This window comes from Corvus cornix, chromosome 3 (genome assembly GCF_000738735.6).
Source record: "Corvus cornix cornix isolate S_Up_H32 chromosome 3, ASM73873v5, whole genome shotgun sequence".
Classification (NCBI taxonomy): Eukaryota; Metazoa; Chordata; class Aves; order Passeriformes; family Corvidae; genus Corvus; species Corvus cornix.
The window spans coordinates 39928933-39952295 of record NC_047056.1 but is presented as its reverse complement, the minus strand read 5'-3'; the positions used below and the strand labels follow the sequence as shown (position 1 = coordinate 39952295).

Sequence of the window (23363 nt, the reverse complement as noted above, 5' to 3'; positions counted from 1 at the left end):
ATTCATCTCATCAGACTATACCATCTAGGAGACAATTATTTTTTCTAGTTTCCTTGACATACATAGTATGAAACTGATCCCTCAAAGCATGTATTTTTCTCCTTTGAATACACACAGGGAAATGAAATGATCCACTCAACACAAATTTCTTTTTTTGAGTTCTAGTCTGAACCATTTAATTTCACCCAGACTTGCTGTCTCCTGTGTAATAAGTGCGTAACGTTAATTTCCTTTAACTCCCCTACAAGAAGTTACTCAGTTATATACTAAGGGAACAAGTAAAACCCTGCAAGTACATTAAACAAGTGGAATACTGAATGAAAAAATTACAAGAGACTCTAACCTACCATTAAACCATTTTGGTTTCCAGAGACCAGCAAAGACATTTACATTAGCCAGCTATATTTTCTACCCTGATTATCCCTCCTGCTCCATCCCAGCATAACTCTTATTCAAGAATCCAACTTGTGCCTCTGTAAGGCAGGCCACTGACAGCATTTCCTTCTAGAAAGTTTACAGCATAAAATAAGAACTAAGATTTAATAGAAGGTCCAACTATATTTTTTTCCAGGCTGAAGAGATGTTTTATTAAAGAGGTAAATGGCACTATATATATAAAGAGCAGAATTATTTTCAAGAGGCTTTAGGTGGCTAATTTAGGCCACTGAAAGTAAAGTAAATTTACTGAAAGTAAATTACTTATTGTCATGGGTTAGCCAGCATAGTCCTGGAAGTGATGTTCTTGCAAAGGGGTGCTTACAGCTTCCTCTGTGACCTAACAGTGATGCCATGAAGATTTTTGCCTTTTCTTTTATACCCCTGTTATACTTTTTTACAACTTCTGTATTCCTAGTGCTTTTTGCCTACATTCTTGGACTTGTTTGTCAAGCTAAGAAACTAAACATTTTAGAAGCTTCATAGCTAGGGATCAGTGTGCCCCAGAGGACCCCAAGGTCCTCTCCAGAACACATTCTGTAAACCAAGATAGAACCATCCAGGGGAAGGTTCCTTGGGGAGGGGGGCTCACTCAAGACTCTCATTGGGGAATCTTTGATAGATCTGCTAATTAGTAAAATCTATAATGTTATACCCGATGTTGGTGGATACATAGACTCGGCGGGGTGCATCTCGATGCATATGACCTGGACGTGTGCACCTAAGGATCCTTAAAAATAAACACCAAGGTAAAATCCCTTTTCCCCTTCTAACCGTGTATGACTCTTGATTTTAAGACCAGGAAAAGGCATCAACAGAACCTATCAGCTGGCCAGTTTGAATATGGACAATTCTTTGAGCCACTTAAAATTTTGATGGCCTCTGTGGTCCACATTTAAGAATGGACAAAGCCTGGGGGAGCTCTGTCTCGTTTCCGGTGCTGGGACATGTAGCTGCAGGGCCCGTACGGGGCCCACAGGGCCGGGCCAGGAACTGATGGGCCCTGTTCCACCCACGGCCCCCCCAGCCCTGCTACATGCAGACGGGCCACTCCCCTTCTCCAGTGCAGATGAAGATGAAGATTCAGCTGAAGCTGCCCACTGTCTGGCAAAGATCATGTGACCAACAGCGATAAGCAAAATTCCAGCTGCAAGGCCGGGGTGAGATTAAACTTTTTAGTGTGGTAAATTCCCTCCAGAACAGATGGAGCCTGCACACATTAAGTAAAGAAAGAAGAGGTGAAAACCTGAAGGAGAAGAAAGAGGAGATGCTTAAAGCTGAAATTCTGTTGTAAAGCTGTGATCTATCAGAGTACCCGTTGTAATTTCATTAAAGCATGGGGGGTGGAGCGTTCAACTTGTACTTGTGAGCAAAAGCACCTATGCTGAAACAAGCAAATGCTGAAGCAGCTGTGATTTGAAGAGAAATTTGAACAGGGAGAGGTGGAAGCGATGAGGACTCTTGCTCCAACTGGAAGGAGAAGACCTCTGTTCCTAGAGATATTCCCAGAGATAGTCCTAGAGATGAAGATGTTTTTTTCTCCCAGGAAAGGAGGAGGGCCTCTATTCTCAGAGATGGAAATGCTCCCAGAGATGGGTGAAGAGAACTTTTGTTTCTGAATGGCTCAACCTTAAAATTGTACCCCAATAGCTCAAGATTGGACCCTTGAAAGCAGTTGTGGGAAAAGCTGCAAGTCGTGGGAAGGGACTCGCATGCGAGCAGAGAACCAACCTGAGCGGCTGTCTCGTGATACTGAAGCCATGAGAGAATTTCTTGTGGAGATGTCTCCATAGCACGGGCAAGAGAGACTCCTCTCCCTAAATGAACTGAACAGGGTTATTATGGAAGTGATAAACAGACTGAACATCTCAAGGGTTGTCTTTTTACAGTGGGAGAAGGGAGAAAGGTGGGGGGAGGAGAAGAGTTCTGAAGGTGTGGTATGACTTTATTTTTTTTTTTTCTTTCTTTTAGGTCTATTAATAAACTTCTACATATTCTGTCAAGTTTTGTGCCTGCTTTGCATTTCTCCTAATTCTTACCTCACAGAAGGTAAACAGTAATGAGTATTTTTGACCAAACCACTACACTTATCTAAACTCTCTTTCTAGTTAGTGGAGGGAGATATCTGACCTGACACAAGTGTCTAAGATGGGCTGGTTATATCATCTGGTAAAGCTGCCCACCTCATGGATAAATAAGGCTGGGTGGAGTAGGACCACACAAAGAGTGTATGTTAAAATGGCTTACTATTGAGCCGACTTTCCCTGCTTCAGGCTAAGCATGGCAGGATGGAGGAACAGTATTCACACATGACAGCTCCAAAGAAAAACTACTGAATTTTTCAAACCGTATTAAGCAGAAAATATCTTCCAGTACCGGGGTCTCTGATTTTCTGTCCATGAAGTTCATAGCTTTAGGGTTTTTTTCTGCTTTCCATCTCTGATGTTCTGAAACTCTGAGCTCATCTCGAAGCTCCATGTTCTGCCTGGTCAGCAACTCAACCTGGTCTCTCAGTTTGCTGTAGGCAGCACGCCAGTAGGACTCAGTTCTCTTGAACTCCTCCTGCAGTCCAGCAATCTGCTGTTTTAATATCTATCAGTAAAAAAAGAAAGTGTGCCATGTCACTGCGTGCTCTGAGCTAGGCATGTCCACCTTACATATCCAGAAGCAAGCATGGAGCCTTCTGTTCTGCTTAAAGGTTTACAGTTTTAAGTTATGCAATTTGAAAACATTTGAAATTATTTCAACAATGAAAGAAAACCCCCCCAAACAATAAAAAAACACTGCCTTGGAAAATCCTATATTTAAAACAAACCAATTGTTACACAATGAGCAGAGAGAGGTCCGTGCTGAAGAAAATCAGGAAATTCAAACTAATCACGCAAATAATCAGCATTAAATGTAAATGCTTTTAAGAAAAGGCTAGAATACAAGGTATATTTTAATGACAAGAATGTCAGTTAATCAGATCTTCATGTGGTGAAAAGGGCACAAGAATAGTTAGATCCTTCTTACAAAGAGGAGGGGATTGCAAAGACATAATTTTCAACTGAATTGAAAATGAAAGTAATGAAATTTGGAGAGGACATTTCCATATACATCCATCTCTATTATTTTTGCCTTCTCCCTTCTTCCCTCACCCATGCCGATGCAAACACTGAGTCCTTTTCTTTCAGGCCACTCATGCTGGATACTGCAAACAGAATACTGGTGGAGTTGAGCTAGAAATGTGCAGTTTGCTTGGTAGTCAACCAATTGCCACATGCAACCCTTTCTCACTTCACCTGTGTGTCTGCCCACTTGTTTCCTGATCACATTCCAGAGCTGTGCCTGCTCTGAATTTGGCAGATTTCCCAGCCATTTTCAAGAAGCAGCAGACTTCAGAATTTGGGAGTTACAGAGATAAATAACTTCAAAAGTATTTTGGTTTTGTTTTGTGGAAAATTAAATTTTTGAACCTGCACTCATTAAGTTTTTCAGGTGGGAACAAAAGATTAAAACAATTCTATCAAATTTCATCTCTAGAGCTAAGCATAGTCAAGAAAGGCAATTATTCCCTGGCATAAATTCTAATTATTATTTTGTTTAATCCCAGGTGGAAAGAAAGCTGATATTTTAAAATATTGTTCAGAGAATACCTTCAAAATATTTTTAATTAAAATACTAAAATAGCCTCACTGAAACATTTCCTGCTGTAAATATTACCTCTAGAGAAATATGAAACATAAAGAGAGAAAATATTCACTATGTGTATGGTCCAGAAATATGTATCTCAAAAGTATACAGATGAAAAATAAAGTATAGAAATTTTGAACAAAGTACTGTGTTGCCAGTTTTAATTGTCCTGAAACTTTTGTGATCATGAAATTAATTTAAATTGTCAGTGTGCTGTCAAATATATCAGTTTGGTTTACACATTCTTTTGCAGCAGAACATTGTTCCAGACATTTCTGAGCTTTACCATTGCCTATTCTTCTACTCTATAAAAATATATCTTTTTGCTGCCCCATCTCTGTTATTGGTTTCACATGGCATTTTTTTGTCTGTTTGTCAGTGATTCTTTTAGAAAATTGCCCCTTAGGTCATATTACGTCTAGCTGTTTTCAATAGCGATAATGGCCACAGATAAGCAGAGATGACTTTATCACTAACAAGTCTGAAATAGAGGATTCAAAGAGATAGAATCCCCTAAAGGAACTTAGAAGAAACCATGATAAACAACTTGGGAATGCTATTAGGCAAGTTAGAGTGTTAGACACAGAGCTAGATACCATCAAAATACCTCAAAGCCAAAGATCAGGGTAGTTTAAAGAAAAAAATAATAACAAATACCCAGCACAGGGACAAGAATAGAGAATGGTGGCCATTAACTGTGTTTCCCTTGGCACAATGAGTCCTAATACTAACAAGTTGGAAAGTTCACTATGCAGGACTTGGAAATTTTTCAAGAGTCAGCTCAGTTGAGCAAATCAGTACAAGGAAGTATGAGGAACATGGGAATATTTTAACTTCAAAAAATGGTAGGCACTACCTAATTTCTTTTCTTATACAAAAAAAAAAAAAAAAAAAGGAATGTACATTTAAAACACAAACCAAGGCAGTATCTTATTAAAATTAAAATCTTCACTGTATATCTAACTGTCCTAAAGAAGTGGCATGAATAATTTGCCATGTGTGGCAAATGGGAAGATTCAGGTAAAAACATAGGATGTCTGTATGAAAGGATTTTAATTGATGAGAACTGCATATTTATTCTAGAGAAGACAACTTACTTGCATCTCTTCTGATTTCACATGTTCTCCAGTGACTCTAGCTGCTCCTTTGAACTTGTTCTGGGCAATTTTTTCTTTCTGCAGTGGGTGGGCTTGATCTCTACTGTATTCCAAAGGGTGAGTCAACTCCTGTTTCCTGACCGTCTCGAGCTGGTCTATTCGTGTTCTGTTCATAAGGTAAGCGAAGAGTATGAAATTGGCATACGAGACTGTAATGAAGGACTGTCTTCAGATATACTTTCTTTGGGCATGATCTTTGGAGGGCTTGGGCATGTCCCTCATATGCTGATACTTCTGGGAGTAGCAACAAGTTATCAGCACTAGTCAAAATTAAGGTACTTCCTCAGTGGGAACACTCATGTATGTGTTCAGCTGCAACATTTTTTCTATTTAGCTGCTGGAAACAATTCTAATTGAAATTTTTGACAATACAATGACCATGAACTTAGAGGCTTTTAAACACATTTTGTATTCAGATAGCTAAATTAGGGCAGACCTGCAGAAGGCACAGCTTGTTACCTGTCAGTGTATCTGTGAAGCCCTGCAATCATGCAAGGCTGGGGACTGAGCTGTGTTTTCATCAGCCCAGTCATTACTACAAATCAGATTACCCATGGACCTGAATGAAACGGGATAAAGAATTTACCTTCCACAGGTAAATACGCTCCAAGAGTTAAATGTCGGTGTTCAGAAGAGATTTTTCCTTTGAACTCAGTGTCTCAAGACATGACTGATCTGGAAGTGCACTTCTCACTCAGAAGAGTACAAATCTTTACATATCCTCCGAGTTTATTAATATACTAGGATCTAACTTCTTACTTTTTTAATCTGACATGAAATTATTTGCTAGCTTCCTGCTAACAAGTAAAAAGTGAGCTTCCAGCTCCCTTTATGACCTACAGCCACCATCTGTCCTTCACTATTACTCGAAAAGCAACATGAACTACGGGAGGCAGCCATGACCTCATGTTTCCCTCTCAGTAATGGAGTTTAGCACCTCAGGAGCAAAATGTGGAAGTTCTCACAGAGACTAAGAGAAAAACAAACTCCCTATATCCTTCTGTTCTTTATCATTCGTTACCTACTTTTATTGTTGTTTTCTATTCTAAATAAGCTTGGTTAATATTCTGGTTAAAAGCATGCTAGAGAAAGCCTTAGTGACAGCCAATATAAGTATTAATTCTCCTCAAAATAATCAAATTGAATGAGCAAATAGAGCCCCTGTGTGATTATGTCCAGCCTACCACTCCTCCATACCCAGACCAGTTACTCTGAAATACAATGCCCTACAACAAAAGCAAGATGCAAGATCTATGTATAACATTTTCCACTGAAGACTGAACAGAACCGTGTTAAGTCAAGGCTAGAAAACAAACCCTGCCCTGAGGAAACACAGTAACCAAGGATACCAGGAGCACTTAAGGATACTTCTTTGGAGCCTCTGTCAAACAGTTCATAACCCAGCTATAAATTACAAATAGGAGCTAAGTGCAGAATGCAGATAGAAAATACATTAAAAGAGGCTAAGCACTTCGCACAAATGGAAATTCTTGCTTGCATGCCAGGCACACATCTGCATGAGGCAAATTGAGGCAGGGCTGTCTGTAAGGCAAAAACATACATGAAGCAAAACGTTTTTTCCAAGAAAAGGGTTTTCAGCAAGATGCAGGTGGGAAAAAATAAACCAACCATCAACACATTGTTGCTGTTGGTTCAAAAAGTGTGCAGATTCCACACTAAAAGGAAATTGTGCATTAAAAATTGCAAACAAGCCACCCTTGTGGAAGAAGCAAGCAAATAACCATCAGAGAATCCTCTGGCTCATGCCAAGTGCCAGCTACAGGGGTGGAGCCATGGGCTGATGCCTTGAACACTCTCCAGGTGCTGTTAGGCACCAGATACACACAACACACTACATCCCAACTGGTTTTCTTCTTGCTTATATTATTTGTGCCTGGAAAGGTCTGAAAACCAAGTGCTTGGAAACAAAAGAATGAACAGATTTGGGCAGGTTTGAGCATGTCACGCTGCTCAGAAAAGGGCTTTGATTGTTTCCAGTGGGCACAAGTTGTCACATGGCACAAGTGAACTGCTATCAATGGGCAGTCATCTTGTGATCCTAACAAGATGTTACTGATTTAAAAATGCAAAGCAGATTCTCAGATTGCATAAATCAGCACAGAGCTGACACAGCCGGGGAGGATAAGCTGCCTTTTTGCAATTAGCTTTAGCTTATAAGTTAGAAAAAGTGAGTGAAAAGATGTACACATTATACTGGGCAGGCATTTTTGGGTAAACACCTGTGTGGAAATGCTAGGGGCTACTATGGCTAATGACATGAATAAATCGATGGCAAGCTCTTTTAAAAATATGCATTATTTTGAAAAAGTCAAAGTAATTGCATCTGTAAGGCAGCACTGCCAGCAGGCAGAGAATACAGTGCTGGCAGAATTTGGCACTGCAGTAATTCTGCACCAGTACATTACTCCACAGTCAAAATTTACACCAGTAAAAGTAAAAGCAGCACCTAATTTCATTAGTAGTTTCATGAACTTCCAAATCCCACAAATACTCACATCTGGAACACCTATTAGAGTCAGCCAGAGATCAGAGATCCAAGAAGGATCTTTAACAAAACCATTTATTTTTAAGATGGTGAAAACATTTTGCTAGAAGACAGCTATAGGAGAAAATGATACAAACTGATAAATGCAAAATAGCCTTTTGCACTATTCCTGTGGTCTTTGAAATTAAGAGGAATGGACAAGTAGATCTGAAAAATAATTTCTTACCTTGCATTATATATCAAAAAATCAAAATCAATAAACTATGTCAATTTTGCACCAGTTAAGAACTAGGTTTGAAATGTAAAGAGGGAAAGAATCTCTCCTGTGTTTACAGTAGATAGCACCTACTAATTTCTAACAGATTTCATCACATTAAAAATTCGTATTTGATTTGATTGTAAGCAACCTCAATTTTTATTAGAGGCATTTTCATAGCCTAAAATTAATTATAGTTGTGAAGGCACTTCCATTACAAATCCCATAGTTCCAAAATTATTCATTGCAGCGATTTTGTGTTAAGAAAGTATTTTTCTTCTATGAAGATGTAAACAAAAAAAAACCCCAAACTAAAACTTTGACAGCGTTTAATAATTACAAATTACAAATTACAAAAGCAACTGTCTTGAATTTTCAACTTCTTAATTTATATGATAACAAATACATTCTCAGTCTAGTCTAAAGATTAGTATTCCTGACATAAGAATGCTGTCGGCATTGATGTATAATCTACACTTTTTATTAACCTCAGAAATATGTGCTACCCTGTTGTGAATGTGAGAAGTTTATCCTTTACTTAATCAGTGGCCTGATCAAATTTTAAAAAAATTAGCCTGAGTTCCTACTGCTTTCACTGTAATCCAAAGATATTCAGCAAATTATGAGAAGCATTTGGTGCTACTCAGATTTAGACCCAAACTGCATCAGTGTTTTGAGAGCTGGCCTACTTCAGTGACGTGCTTTACTTCTAATCTAGATGGCTAAATAAGTGTTTCAGTTCAGAAACAACAGAAATGCCAGTGGAAAGAACTTAGCTGGTAAGTAAGAATTTAGCAGCCTGATTTTAAGGATGCTAAAAGAAATATTTTCCTCACTGCACACACAGATCAGTTTCTTGTGTATGCAGATTTACCTGCAAAAATGCATTGCTTCCTCATGTTCCTCTTTCACCATGGTCAGTGAAGGGGTTCCTCTGCGGTATACGTCAATCTCTAATCCTCTGCTAAGGATAGTCTGGGATTCTTCTGGACAGGTATCTGTGATAGTACACAGAACTTGGTGAATATTTATGAACCCTCATTATGTATTTAAAACCACAGACTGCATAAGTGCATTTATTGCTTAATCTATCAGAAGGAATTAATGTATTTTGCCTAATTATGCAAGTATTCCATTCCCAGCAAAGGTCTTAGTAGTGCAATCCAAGCCCTACAAATGAAGTAAATGAAAGAGATTTCGGGGTATATTAGTGTCAGTAGCTGAATTCCTCTTTAGGAATGTGAATGCCATCTGATGGTTCGACCTTAGCATGAGCATAACTTTCAAAGAGGACTCAGGAACCCTTTTGTAGCAGCAGTCTAACACAGACTAGAGTGTGCTTCTAGATTGTGACAGAGCAATTGAGAGCTATCAGAAGTGAGTATTTCTGCCCTGGTGATTATTGCAGACAGGAAAACTTATTTTGACTGATATTACGTAAAGAGAAAGCCAATGGTTTGGGATGAGGAGTCAATGTGTGGGAAGTCCTTCAGTGGAAATCAAGAAAAGTCAAGAACTTGTTCAATAAAAAGGACTAAAGCCTGCTGAAGCAGGATGCCACTTCATGACCAGAAGTAAGATCACTGAGCCAAAAGACAAGAAACATTGATTGACCAAAGAGCTGGGACCACATTAAGGCAAAACTGAGTGAAGACATTCTTAGGAAATTTTAATTTGCCACTGAGCAGAGGTTGTCTGTGCCTTAGGAGAAAAACATGCAAATTTGAGAGATTAATTTGCCCACTTTTTAAAAAGTCACATATGTTATCTCTGAGGAATTTAAATAGAAAATGGGAATATGTCACTGTCAAGGGATGAGTCATACCTAAGCTACAGGGAATTCTATCCCTGACTACAGAGATTCATTGAATATCGCAGCCATCTCATGGGATCTAAAGTCTGCACCTGAAAGTGTACCTCAAACAACAGGAAAAATGACTCGTGGTGACAGAGAACCAAGAAAAACAAGGGGCTTGCAGATGTATCTCTTCCCTCTTCTCTGTTTTTTCCAGTTTAGGCCTGAGAAATACTGACAGAGGTGGGCATATAGCTAGGGAGCACAGGCAGAAAGAGTCATAAATCCAAGACAAAAATTTTTCCCCAGTGAAAAATAAACATAAATCAACACTTGCGTAGCTCTTACCGGATGTGTCTGCAATCATGTTTTTTTGTAGTTCTTCCACTTCAGGGCTTTCTTTAATCTTGAAAGCAGGAATCTCATGAGCCTCTCTTGAAGATGGCAGATGTAGGCTTTTAACATTGCTAGTCCTGTTCCCATTCTTTGACTCAGGCTCATGCTCTCTCCTTTTCAGTCTTGTGAGCTGAAATAGGGACTGACGAAAAGAAGAGCGAGCCTTGCTCCCTTTCAGACTGACAGCTCCAGTACTAGAATCACTGCTTGTGCTGCAGGAGAGATCTTGTTGACCTGAAATTGCTTGAATATCTTGTTTTCTTGGTGGTGATCTGCTGTATTTCCTCAGAGAGATTTTTTCTGTTCCACTGGGTTCATCACTAGCATAATCACCATCAGAAAGATCCAAATGCCTGTCAGCGTGATCCACTCCCTGAGGCACATGCTGGGAGGGATATTGAGCATGGTGAGATTTGGGGTCATTATTACTTTTTGGGGGTAAGCAGTTTGACTCACAGGAGAAAGATGCAACTTGCCATTTGGAGGCAACTGTTCCCCTCCTTTGCCACTCTTGCTGCAAGGCTGAGCTTCCCTTCTCCACAGCCTCAGGTGAGCTACATGTAATTTTTATTATTTTATCATTGACCACCTTAAACCCAGTATGGATTTGCCTCTTGCTTTCCAAGTTCTGGCTGTCCACAACTTCCTGTGGGCATACCTGAACCCAGTTCTGACCCTGTGTGAATGCAGGACCTGCACTCCACTCTGCCTCCTTGATGTGATCTGTATCTAAACCCTGGAGTGGATAATGCCTCTGTAGGACTTCCAAGGGGGTTTTTGCTCCCTCTATGAGATGTCCTTTCAGAGGCTGATCCACCCTACCTAGGTCCTTTTGCAGAGTACCCTCCACAGCTCTTCCAGCAGTTTTGCCTACTTGTTCTAAAGGACCCATGTGATGAGTCTCCAGTTCCTCTCCTACTTGTAGGTTTGTGTCTGTTGCTGTTTTGGGACGTGGTTGCAGGATTTCAGGCCATCTTCTCTGTGGTGTGTCACCAAGATTTTCCTTTAAGTCTTTATCTCCCCCAATCACTTCTTTTTCTTCTGCACTTTGCTCAACTACTTTTGCTTCACAGTCAGTCTTAACCTTCATCTCCCTCTCAGCTAAAGCACAGTCTGGCTTTTTTTCATGTGTATCCATCTCCATGGAGCTACTGACCTGCAGATTTAGCTGAGAGCATTCTCCTGGCTGTAGTATGCCTCTGTTCACTTGGCCAGACGGGGAGAAATGACCCCAGAAATTCAAACCAGCTCTTCTGGAATTCTTGCTGTCCTCTTTTACAGGCCTCTGCTTAATTTTTTTGAGCCTGGCTATGCCCTCTCTTCGTTTCAGAAAAACCTTTCGAGGTGTTATTTTTGGCTTGCCCTGGAAAAAAATAAAAATTTAATCCTGACAGTCACAGCCTGAGAATTGTTCTGCAGAAAGGAAGATATTTACAATAACTGAAAAAACTGAGACACCAGAAGTCTTAAAGACACTGGGTATGGATAACTGAGTACATAAGAAACAGCCCTGAGATTACAGGGAAGGTGCAAGAATTTTTAGAAGCAGTCGCTATGTGATGCCTCCATTCATTCATTCATTAGTAGAGTCAAAGGGTTAAGATGGTGCTAAATGTCTGTATGACAGAAGATGGGAAAAGTTCTATCCTTCTTTGTTTTCAGGGCAAATCCAAGTAGTTTTTACAATGTGACACAAAAATACATAACTGCATCAGTATGAGATGCTATTTTACCAAGGAGACATAGAGAAAATTTCTGAGTGATGAAACATGCATCTTCCAAGTCACCAAGCCGAACCAAATGCTGAGTCTGACACCTAGAGGTGTCAGGCATAAGCTCATCTCAAACTGTACCCACGGCAAAATGCAGAAGACTCTCACTGTAATTGGCCCTTGTATGAAACCTGCATTTGGAAATGCCCCCATTCTCACAGTGGTGGCACATGAGAGACCATTTATTATGGAACAAACAGAGACTACCTTGATGTCTATTTTAACTAAGTGTCTTGAGACCTGGGCACAAACTATGACCCAGAAAATAGGTGGAAACAGAGGAATCCAGTGGGAAGTAGTGGGGGAATAGGATTGTGTCTGAGTAATACAGCCCTTTTTTTCCACTTTGGGGAAAAATCTTTCAATATCACATGCAAGATCAGTGGAAAAATGTGCTACCATGCAATGAGACCAAATAGAGCCCATGCAATATCTATGTCCGTGAGAATTTGTCAAAAATGAAGTGAATGCACCGATGGCAACAGTACCTGTTGCTCTTTCTGCTGCTTTTCTATGAGATGATTGTCTGCTTTAAGTTGCTCTTCAACAAATTTTTCAGAAGTCTTCTGTCTAATACCAATTGCTGGTGTGATTTGCCTAGGCAAGGAACAAGAAGGTACTAATTTGTAACATTCTTTAGTTAGTTTTCTTTTGATAATTTGTATGAAGCTGATATGGAGTTTAGAACTGTAAATGGTCTCTGCAATACTTTTAAAATGTGAAGCATGTTAGTAAAATCTCCCTATTGTGTGAATCCAACTCTCACTCTAAAACATCCTGTCTAGACCAAGCATTAATTATACTTTCAGCAAGCAACACTTTTTGGCTGGTATCAGTGTGTCCTTAGAAATAGAAAATAGTCAAAAGAAAAAATATTTCAGTCATTTTCTGCAGACTAGAGTTGATGACAGTCACAAAGAACTCACTATCTCTCTGGTAGAGTGGCTTGAATTAGATGGTGAAGAGTGATAGAGTAGAAAAAAATAATGTCTATAATGCTGTAGAGGGCCAAACTGAAAGCTGACTCAAAATGAAGCATAATACAGCATTCACAAGCATATCTTATTTCAAAGGAAATGTGCTTGATCCTTAATTTAGTCACTTATTAATAATTTCTACAAAATATAAAAAAATTCTGGGATTAATAGAAGTACAGCGCATCACTGTCCTTCCTACACCCATCTCTACCCAGTACCACTGTACCATGGATAACCTTTTAATTTGTCCCTCTGTCTCTGCTATCACACCATGACCTAATCATATGAGATTTGGAGGGAAAACTCTTGCTGAAGAGGACTCAACATTAGACAATTCTCATTTCAGCAAAGCTTGCTTCAAACCAAGTACAGCCTGGTGCCATAGTGAAAGTGTCATGAAGAGCTGGAGAACATTCTGTGCTTTACTTTCATCCAGCTCATGATAAGACCACAATGTGAAATACCAGCCAAATCACAAGTAGCGGTGACTGGGAGACAGACTTCAGAAGCTCACTGATGATCCAAAAATGCATACATGGACAGGGCCACTTGCCCAGACATTCATATGGTGCTGCCACATCTTCCCAGTCTTCTGCTCTGGAGGTCCCTGTCTTCCTTCTCTGTCCAACTTCCCACATGGTTAACACACTAAAATTTTCATGACATTTGCTCTCAGTCTGTGCTTTCCTAGAAGTTTGCTGCTTCTTTTTTTACTTGATGGAAGGCTCAGTGTGCCAAACACCTGCTGCTTCTATCTGCGTCGGTTGAGGAAAGGTAACAATTCTAAGAGCATTTCTTCCATCACCAGTGCCAGCCCACCCATTCCTGCCTGTTGTGAGCATCCCCACAGTCCTGGTACAGTTCATTTTGCAGTGCAGTGATGAACCAGATCAGAAAAGTGATCCAAGTTAAATCTTACTATCCTACTCTCTCCAGATAATTTTAACAAGGATTACTTCACTGCCCTGTTCAATATATAGGCATATAAAAATTGGTCTTGGCACAGCTGAAGAGGCAGAGCAAGGACAGGAATGAAGGAGCTACCATCACAAACTGATGGCCACTGCAGAAGTGATGGCATATCAACAGATTTTTTTCTCTCCTTGCCGACTTTTGCCTTACTTCTATCCTTTGGAGATCACAGTTACAAACCCATTTATATTTATATTGGCTAGACCAGCATCCCATTACACAGAAGTAGATCAACTGCTAGGCCATAGACCTGCCCAATTTCTGCCCATGCACACCTGCCAAGCAAAGGAAAGAGCCATGGTGTTGCATATATAACACAAACATTGTGTATACCATCAAGGAAAACATGTGTTTGCAGCTTGACTGACTGACTAAGATAATTTCTCACCTGGCTTCTGTATTTCCAGTCTTCATCTTCCCTTCTATGCCAAACTGAGATGAAGAAATCTCCTCCTTTAGTTGTTCTCTTTGTTCTTCTTTAGCAGCAGAAAAAGTTTCAGAGAAATTCCTTTCTTTTTTTAATCGACTGTTCTCTAAGCAGCAGGAAAAAGGTCAATGTAAACAAAGCCTTTACAGAATGAATAAATGAAAAATAAATAACCTAAAATAATTAGAAATGTTTGTATTTTCAACAACATACACAAGGTTTTGATTTTTGAAAACACTTTACAGAATACAGTTGAATTAAGTAGATGGAAGGATGCAATCTGTGGTAAAAAAGAGGCTTCTGATCCTCAAATCTAGTGCTGGAATCATGGAAATGACAAGTAGTAAGATGCGTGTCCCCTGCCTCTAGAGATTTGTAGTTCTTGCTTAATGTGTTCACCCCAGAACATGGCAGTGAAGGCACTGCTAGACAGTACTGAACTACTTGTGTGTCTATAATTATGTGACTTGCAAGCCAGTTCATTTAACAGTTCAATAAGCAGTATTTGTGAACATGAGAGTTTCTAACCAGACATTTTCTGTTTTATTTCACAGAACTGCAAATGTGTGCATCTTCCTATTGACGCTTGCTGTCTTTTTCACCAAAAGAAAGCAGCTTCTACTTCAATTAATTTTTCTTCTGAGTGTCAGCTAGTGGTGAGTTCCTCTTTTAGGTCAAGTTAGGGCTGATAACTGGAGCAAAAAACCTTGCTCATTCATACTACACACTGTTGCTGTAGCAGGATTTATATAACTCACTTCATCATGTAAATACAGCCAGTGCTATCAAAGTCCTCTGCAACATGCTGGAAGGACTTTCTGGTCCAACAACAGGAATACAAAAGTTTGTATTCATCCCTCAGTCTTTCTCAGCTACACACCAAATATCTCCAACATCTCCAGCCCCATAGCAGACAAGTGTTGCTGTTTCTGCAACCTTCCCACCTGCCTTGCACCAGAATATGTCTGAGGAGGCAGAGGTGGCACAGTAGGTTGACAGACGCAAGAGATGCAGAAGCCACGTGTCCCTTCTCACAGATCTCACATGTGGGGCTATGCTGCCTCAGAATGCTTTAATAGGAGAGGTGCCCAAGGTCTTTAATTTTCAACTAGTGATTCCCTGTGCAAGGCAAGAACAATGTGCCCAAACATCTGTGTAATTCACCTTTCTTTTCTTTTCTGTTCTCTTCTTGAGCATCTTGTCTGGAAAGGTTTTTTGTGGCGCTCTCTGTAGACTGAAGCAGTGGCTCGGTGCTTATCCCTTTAAATAAGAATGTGAAATGTTAAGCAAACTGTTGATATATTTATGTGTCCAACAGTAAAAAACCAGACTCATCACAACAGCCAGAAAAGTGTCAGCTAGCCCAGTCCTCAAGTGCAAATTCAGCTGAAGCATATTTCAAAGACAACTGCACTGACCAGATCCAGTTGGAAGTTACCCTGATGTTACGAGGCCTCTGCACTTTCAAGCCTTAGTTTTACACAAGAGGCAGGCTGAAGTCAGCACAGCTTTCAATAAAAAGCAGTCATACCTCTCCCTGTCCTAGTGTGTTCCTGCTGTCAGATTCCTGCTGCCTAGTCTTATTCAACTTGTTTGTCAACAACCTGGATGAAGGGGTAGGGAGCACCCTAAGCAAGTTTGCTGATGATACAGAACTGGGCAGATTGGCTGATGCACCTGAAGGCTCTGCTGCCATTCCCTGGGACGTTGATAGGCTGGAGAGCTGGACAGAGAGAAACCTTATGAGGTTCAACAAGGACAAGTGCAGGGTGCTGCACGTGGGGAGGAATAACCCCAAGCAGCAGCACAGACTGGGGGCTGACCACCTAGAGAGCAGCTCTGCTGAGGAGGACTGGGAGTATTGGTGGATGACAAGCTGCCCATGAGCCAGCAGTGCTCTTGTGGCCAAAAGACCCAATGGGATCTTGGGGTGCACTGGGAAGAGTGTGGCCAGCAGGTTGAGGGAGGAGATCCTCCCTCTCTACTCAGCCCAAGTAAGGCCACATGTGTGGTATTGTGTTCAATTCTGGTCTCCACAGTTTAAGAAAGACTGGAGAGGGCCCAGTGGAGGGCCACAAAGATGATGAAGGATCTGGAGCATGTCTCTTATCAGGAGACACTGCAGGAGCTGGGCCTGTTCAGTCTGGAGAAAGAAGGCTGAGAGGGAACCTCATCAATACATACAAGTATATCAAAGGCAAGTGCCAAGAGGATGGTGCCCAGAGTCAGGACAGGGAATAATGGCTATAAACACAAGAAGTTCCACCTTAACACTTCTTTAGACTGAGGGTGGCAGAGCACTGGAACAGGCTGCCCAGGGAGATCATGGGGTCTCCCTCTCTGGAGATATTCAAAAGCCACCTGGATGTGTTCCTGTGTGGTCTGCTCAAGGTGACCCTGCCTTGGCAGAGGGGTTGACCTAGATGATCTCCAAAGGTCCCTTCCAACCCTAACTGTTCAGTGGTTCTGTGATTCATCCACTCACAGACTATCTCTCAATTCCCCTCATTTGTACTGTCAGAAGTATTTCTGAAGCTCTACTGTAAACTTAACTGGGCATGGATCCAAGTTCCGTGTAAACCAGCAAGAAAATAGTAGTTCCAGAGACAAGAAGTGATCAGATTCTTTCAGTGAGAGTACCTGTCCTGAGCTAGATAGAAGAATATGAAAATAAAATTTCAGTTGTACCATGGGAGTGGCTCACAGTCAGGTCTCACTACAGAAGTTCAAAGGAATCCAGGATGCACGTCTGGACTACAATTACATTCTCTTTCCTTTTAAGTGTTTATTCCTACTTTTTTTGCACTCCTCTTCCTCCCATTTTGAAATCAACTTTTGGTTTCCTGCAAATTGCTCTTTTATTCTTTCTTACCCTTTGGTATATTCCCACAGAAGACAAGGCTTGCAAAGTGTAGCCAAGAGAAGATGCCAAGTAACAGCTTACATTGTTTTAGCTCTCAGTGATGCAACTCTAGATCAGTGTGAGAAAAACCAAGATTGCTGACAGAGAGCAGGCCTTCTTAGCTACAGCAATGTGCTCTCACACCTTGGAAAGATATAGCCACATCCGACTTCTTATGCTTCTTCCCCTAAATATAACCTATTCCCTACTTCATATAATTTAGCTTTCTCAATTTAATGACTTCCTTCTCCATTTATATCTACAAGCTGCAACTTCTCTCACTATGAGGCAAGTCAACTGTGACTCGAGAAGTAAAAAAAACAAGTTTACAATACTTTAAAAGCTTTTATTACAAGCCACCATAAAAACAAAGCACCTTCCCCTGACCTTCAATAAAGTCAGTTAGAATCACTAGTAAAGGCAAGGATTCAAGGGAGTTGTACAATAGACTTAGGTTCAGATTTCCAGCACTTTTTGCCCACCTGAATCTGAAAGCTGCACGTGTTCTCCTGAGATTTCTGAGCTGCTCTCGTTTGGCATGAGCTCCGGGGATTTGCTTTGCCAAGCAGAGCACATTGCCAAGGGAGATGTCTGTGAGAATTCCAGGCTCTCAGCCTGGGAAGAATTTTGTGATGGGAACTGGACAGGAATGAAAGTAGCCGGAAAGCATGGAAGGGGTGGCATCGTGGCTGCTAGGTGAGGAGGTATCCCAGGAGAAACAGAAAAGCCTAAAAATAATCACCAGAGAAGAAAAATTAGAGAAGCTTAAGACAAATATTTTTGCATTGAACTAGAAATCTCTTGCTAAACTGGTGTGACACAAAAACAATGTTGCTTTCATGCTTTTTTCATGGTGGTTGCATGTTCAGAATAAAATAATCAAATTTCGTGTTTGTTATTTTATTTAAATTGTAAAACCTGCTTGCTACAATCACCAAATATTCAAAATTATTACATGCTACAGGGATGTTGAATTAAAGAGAACTTACAAAGTACTCCTGAGCAAGCAAAAAAAAACCCCATTTACCCTAGGACCCCTTAAGTCAATTGGCAGGTAAAAGTTATGTATCTCAAAATATCTCTGAGGCATACCTCAATGCAAAAGTGGAAAAGGTTTTCCTTTTAGCTCTGGATGGCTGGTTACACATTATATTAGAACACTTACCAATGGAAAAAACATAAGCAGTTCTGCATAGGGACCAAAGTTCAGGTTCACTACTTCCAGGAAAAAAAAACCTTTCTAAATTAGATTTGCTTTTTACTTTCTTTCTTTATACCACGAACCCTCTCTGTCCTGTGACCTAACTTCAATAAGCAGAAAGAGAATGGCTGAGACTGAAAATAGTTAAGGCATTTTTTGGAAGAAGGCTGACCTGTGGATTTGAAACCTGACTGGCAAAGTTTCAGGAATATCCCAACTCACTACTTCTGGGCAGATGTTTTAACCATGCAGCCAGCAGGTGGTCAGAGCCGCTTCTGTGTATGTTCCATGAGGCATTAAAATGACAACCTGTTGTTCAATGAGGTTTTGATCTTATTCTTGAATGCTATGTTACTTCTTTAAATGCATGGCAATATTAAAGCAACTACCTTTACCATAATAAGAGAAATCATAGCCCTACTAGTTCTTCATATTTTACATCTTTAAAGGTCAATGGTACCAAACTAATGCAGTGTTCTTTGCTATCCTAAACTTACACTGCCTTCAGTAACAAAAGAGGACTTTGAGTGCAGTTTTGCTTCCTTTTAATTCAAGTCAGCATTTTGTCTGTGGCCTTATATGTTAGCTAAATGTAGCTGGATATGTAAATACACCCAAAGAGAATCCTATAAATATATTTCTAACTGTATGAGTTTGGTCTTGAGTTCATGGTACTAACTGTACTAGCTTTCTTCAGAAAAGCATTTAAGGATTCACAGCACTGGGGCAGGGGGAAGAGAAATTTGTATGGTGAAGCATAGCAGACTTAAGACACTTTCCTTCTCAGCCCTTCCTAAGAACCCAAAAAAAGTGGTGCAGCCACAGAACAGTTCTGCTCTCACTGAACGGCTGGAAGTAACAACAAACACCTTGCTAATTGTGGCATTTGGGCAGAGATTAATGAGCAACATAATTGCTCCGTGGAGGTTCTGCTTTGATTAGAAAACTTGGAAGCCACAGACTGTATACTTGTTCCACCTGGTCGCCGCAGACAGCTTGATGACTTTTGCCTGCCATTTCAACCAGCCTTTTCTCTGAGGCAAAAAGAACAGGATGATGAAGATTTCATTTACTCAGTCATAGTCTCCATCCTCTCTCTTTCTCAGGCTGTCTCCCTAGTATACAGCAGTGGCTCTTGACAGTTAATTCACAGTGGCATAGCTCCATCAGGAAATCTGGTACAATGGCAGCCAGGCCTGCTCATACCACTGCTGCTGTGGCTTAGCTTCTGGCTGCAGGGCCAATGGTTGAAATCCTCCTTATCCCCCCACAAAAAATCCCTGATTGCTACACTCCATCAAGACCTTCAAACAGATCTGACACTGTGTTCTTTCCCAAGTTTCTTGTTCCCTTTAGTCTCATACTTCTTTGCACTGCTGGCATCATCAGGAAGCTCAGAGAGGGCCCCACAACACAAGCAGACAACCTAAGCTGAAGAAAGCCTGGCTCTTAGTGGTCTCTCTGGGGTGGTGGTTGGCCCTTGTTTGCCGCCTGGTGCCTCTACCCCAGCATACACCTCCTGCCTGCCTACGTGCTCTGACAGCCCCACAGCTTTTCAAGCTGCTGTGAACGTTCAATGACAGCACCTCTGCACCCCAATGGTGCAGTGGATCTGCTTGTCCATTGTTTGTCCAGCCCAACATTTTGTCATTCCTACCAGAAGGTTCTCTCAACCCATGAGGCTGAGAGGGAATGAAGCAAAGCCCCTTTTATTTTGTTAGCTAACAACAGGTATTATGCTCATTGGTGAGGTAGATGAAACTTGCTAAAATTTCATTTTCTTTTATGAAAGCAATAACGTAAGGTAGTATTTCCCTAAAATAGTGCCAGCTCCAAGGGTTTCCAGGATAGGGGGTAAGGGGATGGCCATAAACTCTTAATTTTTATTATTATCTCTAAATGTGCCTAAAGTAATGCCTATTGTCTTGAATGAACTTTTGCAAGTAGATGTTCCTCGTATGGCAATCGAAATAAATAGAATTTTGATTATAAAGGACTATGTCCAAACTGGTCAAACTAGATGTGCTATGAAGTATTTTTATATGTGAATGGGGGAACAACAAAAGACGCGGGTGTCTCAGAGGACTTACTCTCACCTTGTATGATTAGAACATGGGAAAAAAAAACTTAAAAAAAAAAAAGTAGATTTTCAATTCCAAAAAGTTGTTTGTAAGACCTCATCAGGATACACTGAACTCTAGCATGAAAGGTGCCATCACCTAGTTCTCCTAACTCTCCTCTGAGACCTTAACATAATGAGATTCTTGCACAGATCCTCAACTGGGTCAAGTAGCTTGAAATTAGACTGAAAAAAAATGCCAGATCAATGTATACATGCAGCCAGGGGATGCTTTAGGCTGCTTAGAGCCTTAGCTCATGGGTTAGGTGAAGCTGCCTCCCCAGCAGGTTACCTGAGAAGCAGCATCAACCCTGGCCTTCCCATGAAATTATGGATACCCCCTGTCTGATGTTATGCACAAGCAGCCCTGCTAAAGCAAGGCCAATGCTCTCACAAGTCTACATGATTTTCCTAAATTCTTCTTTCACCTTGGGCACACACTGAGGAGAATGTTCTACTGCTGTGGACAGCATGGGAAGGTGTGTGGGGTCCTCTTTTTCTACTTGCTCAGCAGATGGTGTTTTCCAGCAATCCCACTGTCAAATGAAACTGTTCAAGGAGTGGTATCATGCTGTTAGGAACAGGCTGCACTATTAAAGGTAAGTATCTATTAACAGAAGAATGGTGTGTTGACTTTCTTCTTCTTCTTTTATCTATGTAAAGCTGGAACTTTCATATATAGGTACAGAAGAGAAAGGATATTTCAGCTTCTCTGTAATTTTTACCACTCTACGATAATTTTCTGTACTACCATTCAAGACTACTTCAATAGAAGTCTATACAGAGGTCTTTTATTAAACATAAAGGTTCTCCTGAAATTTTAGTATACAGGTGAGGAAAGAAGTGTTTTCAGAAGTTTACAGCTTGGATGCAATATTTGTAAAGAAGGGAATATTTTAGCATAACTGCCAGAGAAAGAGCCCCCAGCCACTGAAAACAACTATCAAACCTTCTCTTTAAAGAACTGCTGTATTTTGCTGCTGGTGCGCAAGCAGCAGCAGGTGTAGGTGCCACCGTGTGAGGAGAGATTCCATGAGTACCTGGGTTGTAAAGTGCAATGATTTTCTGCTGTTCAGCCACCAGCCTTTGCAGCTGCTCCATCTGCTGCTTCATCAGCTGGTCCTGCTGCCCCAGAGCCTGAAAATATCAGGAAGATACAGTATCAAACTACACTTCTGCATGGTTTTTAATCAGAAAGAATCACCTTATCTGAGCTTTGGGGATAGGCGTTTCTTAAAGTGTGTATTACTTTGAATAAAGAATTTTAACATTTATATTTAAAACTCTTTTGGCATGTTAGAACTCAAAGTGTACACTGGCATTGATGAAAAGGAGCTTTCAAAAGTCAATATCCACTGGCCAGAGATGCAAGTCGTAGGAAATATAAGCATGGTCTGAAACTAGGGATGAAAGGGTAGAAGAATGATTCTGTTTCTGACTAAATTGCTGTGACCATTTCCACAGCCCTTCTGCAGGCCAGGTACTCCCCACACCTATCCAACTTGCCTTGATTTTCTGAGTTTCCCAGTTTATATCTATTTGACTCCTTCTTTAACTCATCTGTTTCTTCTGTCCTGTCCACTGAGAAGAACTACCAGAGATCAGTCGTACAAGTGATAGGTCTTTTTTTTCCTCTTATTTATTTATTGTGAATTACCAGATCTGTCCCAGAGCTAAAATTTACAACATAAAGACAGTGTCATATTGCTGCTGTGCCAGAAGCTTCCTGGCAGTCTACCTGTAAGCACAATTTTCACTCTACTGTCTCTCTCTCTGGTATTATTCGAGAGCACCATGTAATAAAGCAAAATCCAAGGTCACTTTTTCTTCACCAGGCTCTTTAAGAAGAGTTCAAGTAATTCACATAGTCAAATGGCAGAAGGCACCAAAGAACAAAGAATGCCTAAGACTCAGTATCAGATTTTATGACCAGCTGTTAATAGTTTACAATATCACAGGATACATTCTGGTCATTAAACTTAATGACCTTGTTTATGTCATCTGAGAACAGAAGTAGCAGATTCCTGGGACTCACAAGAAATTATCTTCAAGTGCAGCCTTACTTACATTATTACTTTCCCAGCAACCAAGGAATAACAAACTTCCTGCCCCTATATGTAAAGTACTACACTCTTCCTTAGAATAAAAAAATGTGAAAATAATGATAAACCTCAGGTGGAGAGAGGATTGAGAACTGCCAGCATAGATACATGCTAAGTAATAAATTCAACTGTGTTGGAAATATAAGAGTCTCTTTAAAATATACAGCTAAGACATTGTATTGTTTACTGTCTTACAAGAAGCAGATTGATCATCCAGTGGAAGAGATACTGTGGAGTTACTTCTGTGCACCACTTTGTCAAAACTAAGAAGAGAAAAAAGTCAGAAATGAAAAAAATGTATAAAAAGAACATGGAGCATGAGGACTGATAAAAAGACATATGAAAAAGAACATGAACATGCCTCACAACCATTACAGACACAAGAATGTGGAGCCAGAACATGCAAACCTTTCCACTAGAGGGAGGAAGATAGCAATAACTATCAAAGAGGAATAAGAGCAAGATTGTTTAATTGTCTCTTGTGGAAAGCACTTTATTGCATGGGTGCATTAGAGCAACAGCATCAGACACAGGGTTATGATGCACTTCCCAGTCTTGACAGTAAAGCTTCCTACAGACATGAAAGTAACTGACCCTTTCTTTCTGGACAGGCTGGGCCACTATCAGGAATACACAATGTGCATTTAAAAATTCAGTGATTATTTACAGCA

The 23363-nt window shown here is 40.5% G+C and overlaps 1 protein-coding gene across 1 annotated transcript in view; it reads right to left on the bottom strand.

The window, feature by feature from the left end:
* The window catches only part of LOC109143515 (centromere protein J-like), a 32752-nt gene extending 14775 nt beyond the window's left edge, over window positions 1-17977 (bottom strand). Inside the window, exons 1-8 of the mRNA XM_039567889.1 lie at window positions 17753-17977; window positions 15533-15628; window positions 14330-14474; window positions 12481-12589; window positions 10173-11583; window positions 8904-9027; window positions 5208-5373; window positions 2812-3027 (exon numbers count right to left, since the gene is read on the bottom strand). Coding sequence (XP_039423823.1) covers window positions 2812-3027; window positions 5208-5373; window positions 8904-9027; window positions 10173-11583; window positions 12481-12589; window positions 14330-14474; window positions 15533-15628; window positions 17753-17954 — 2469 coding nt within the window. The 5' untranslated portion in view covers window positions 17955-17977. The remainder of the gene's footprint in view (window positions 1-2811; window positions 3028-5207; window positions 5374-8903; window positions 9028-10172; window positions 11584-12480; window positions 12590-14329; window positions 14475-15532; window positions 15629-17752) is intronic.
* Window positions 17978-23363: the final 5386 nt, after the last annotated feature.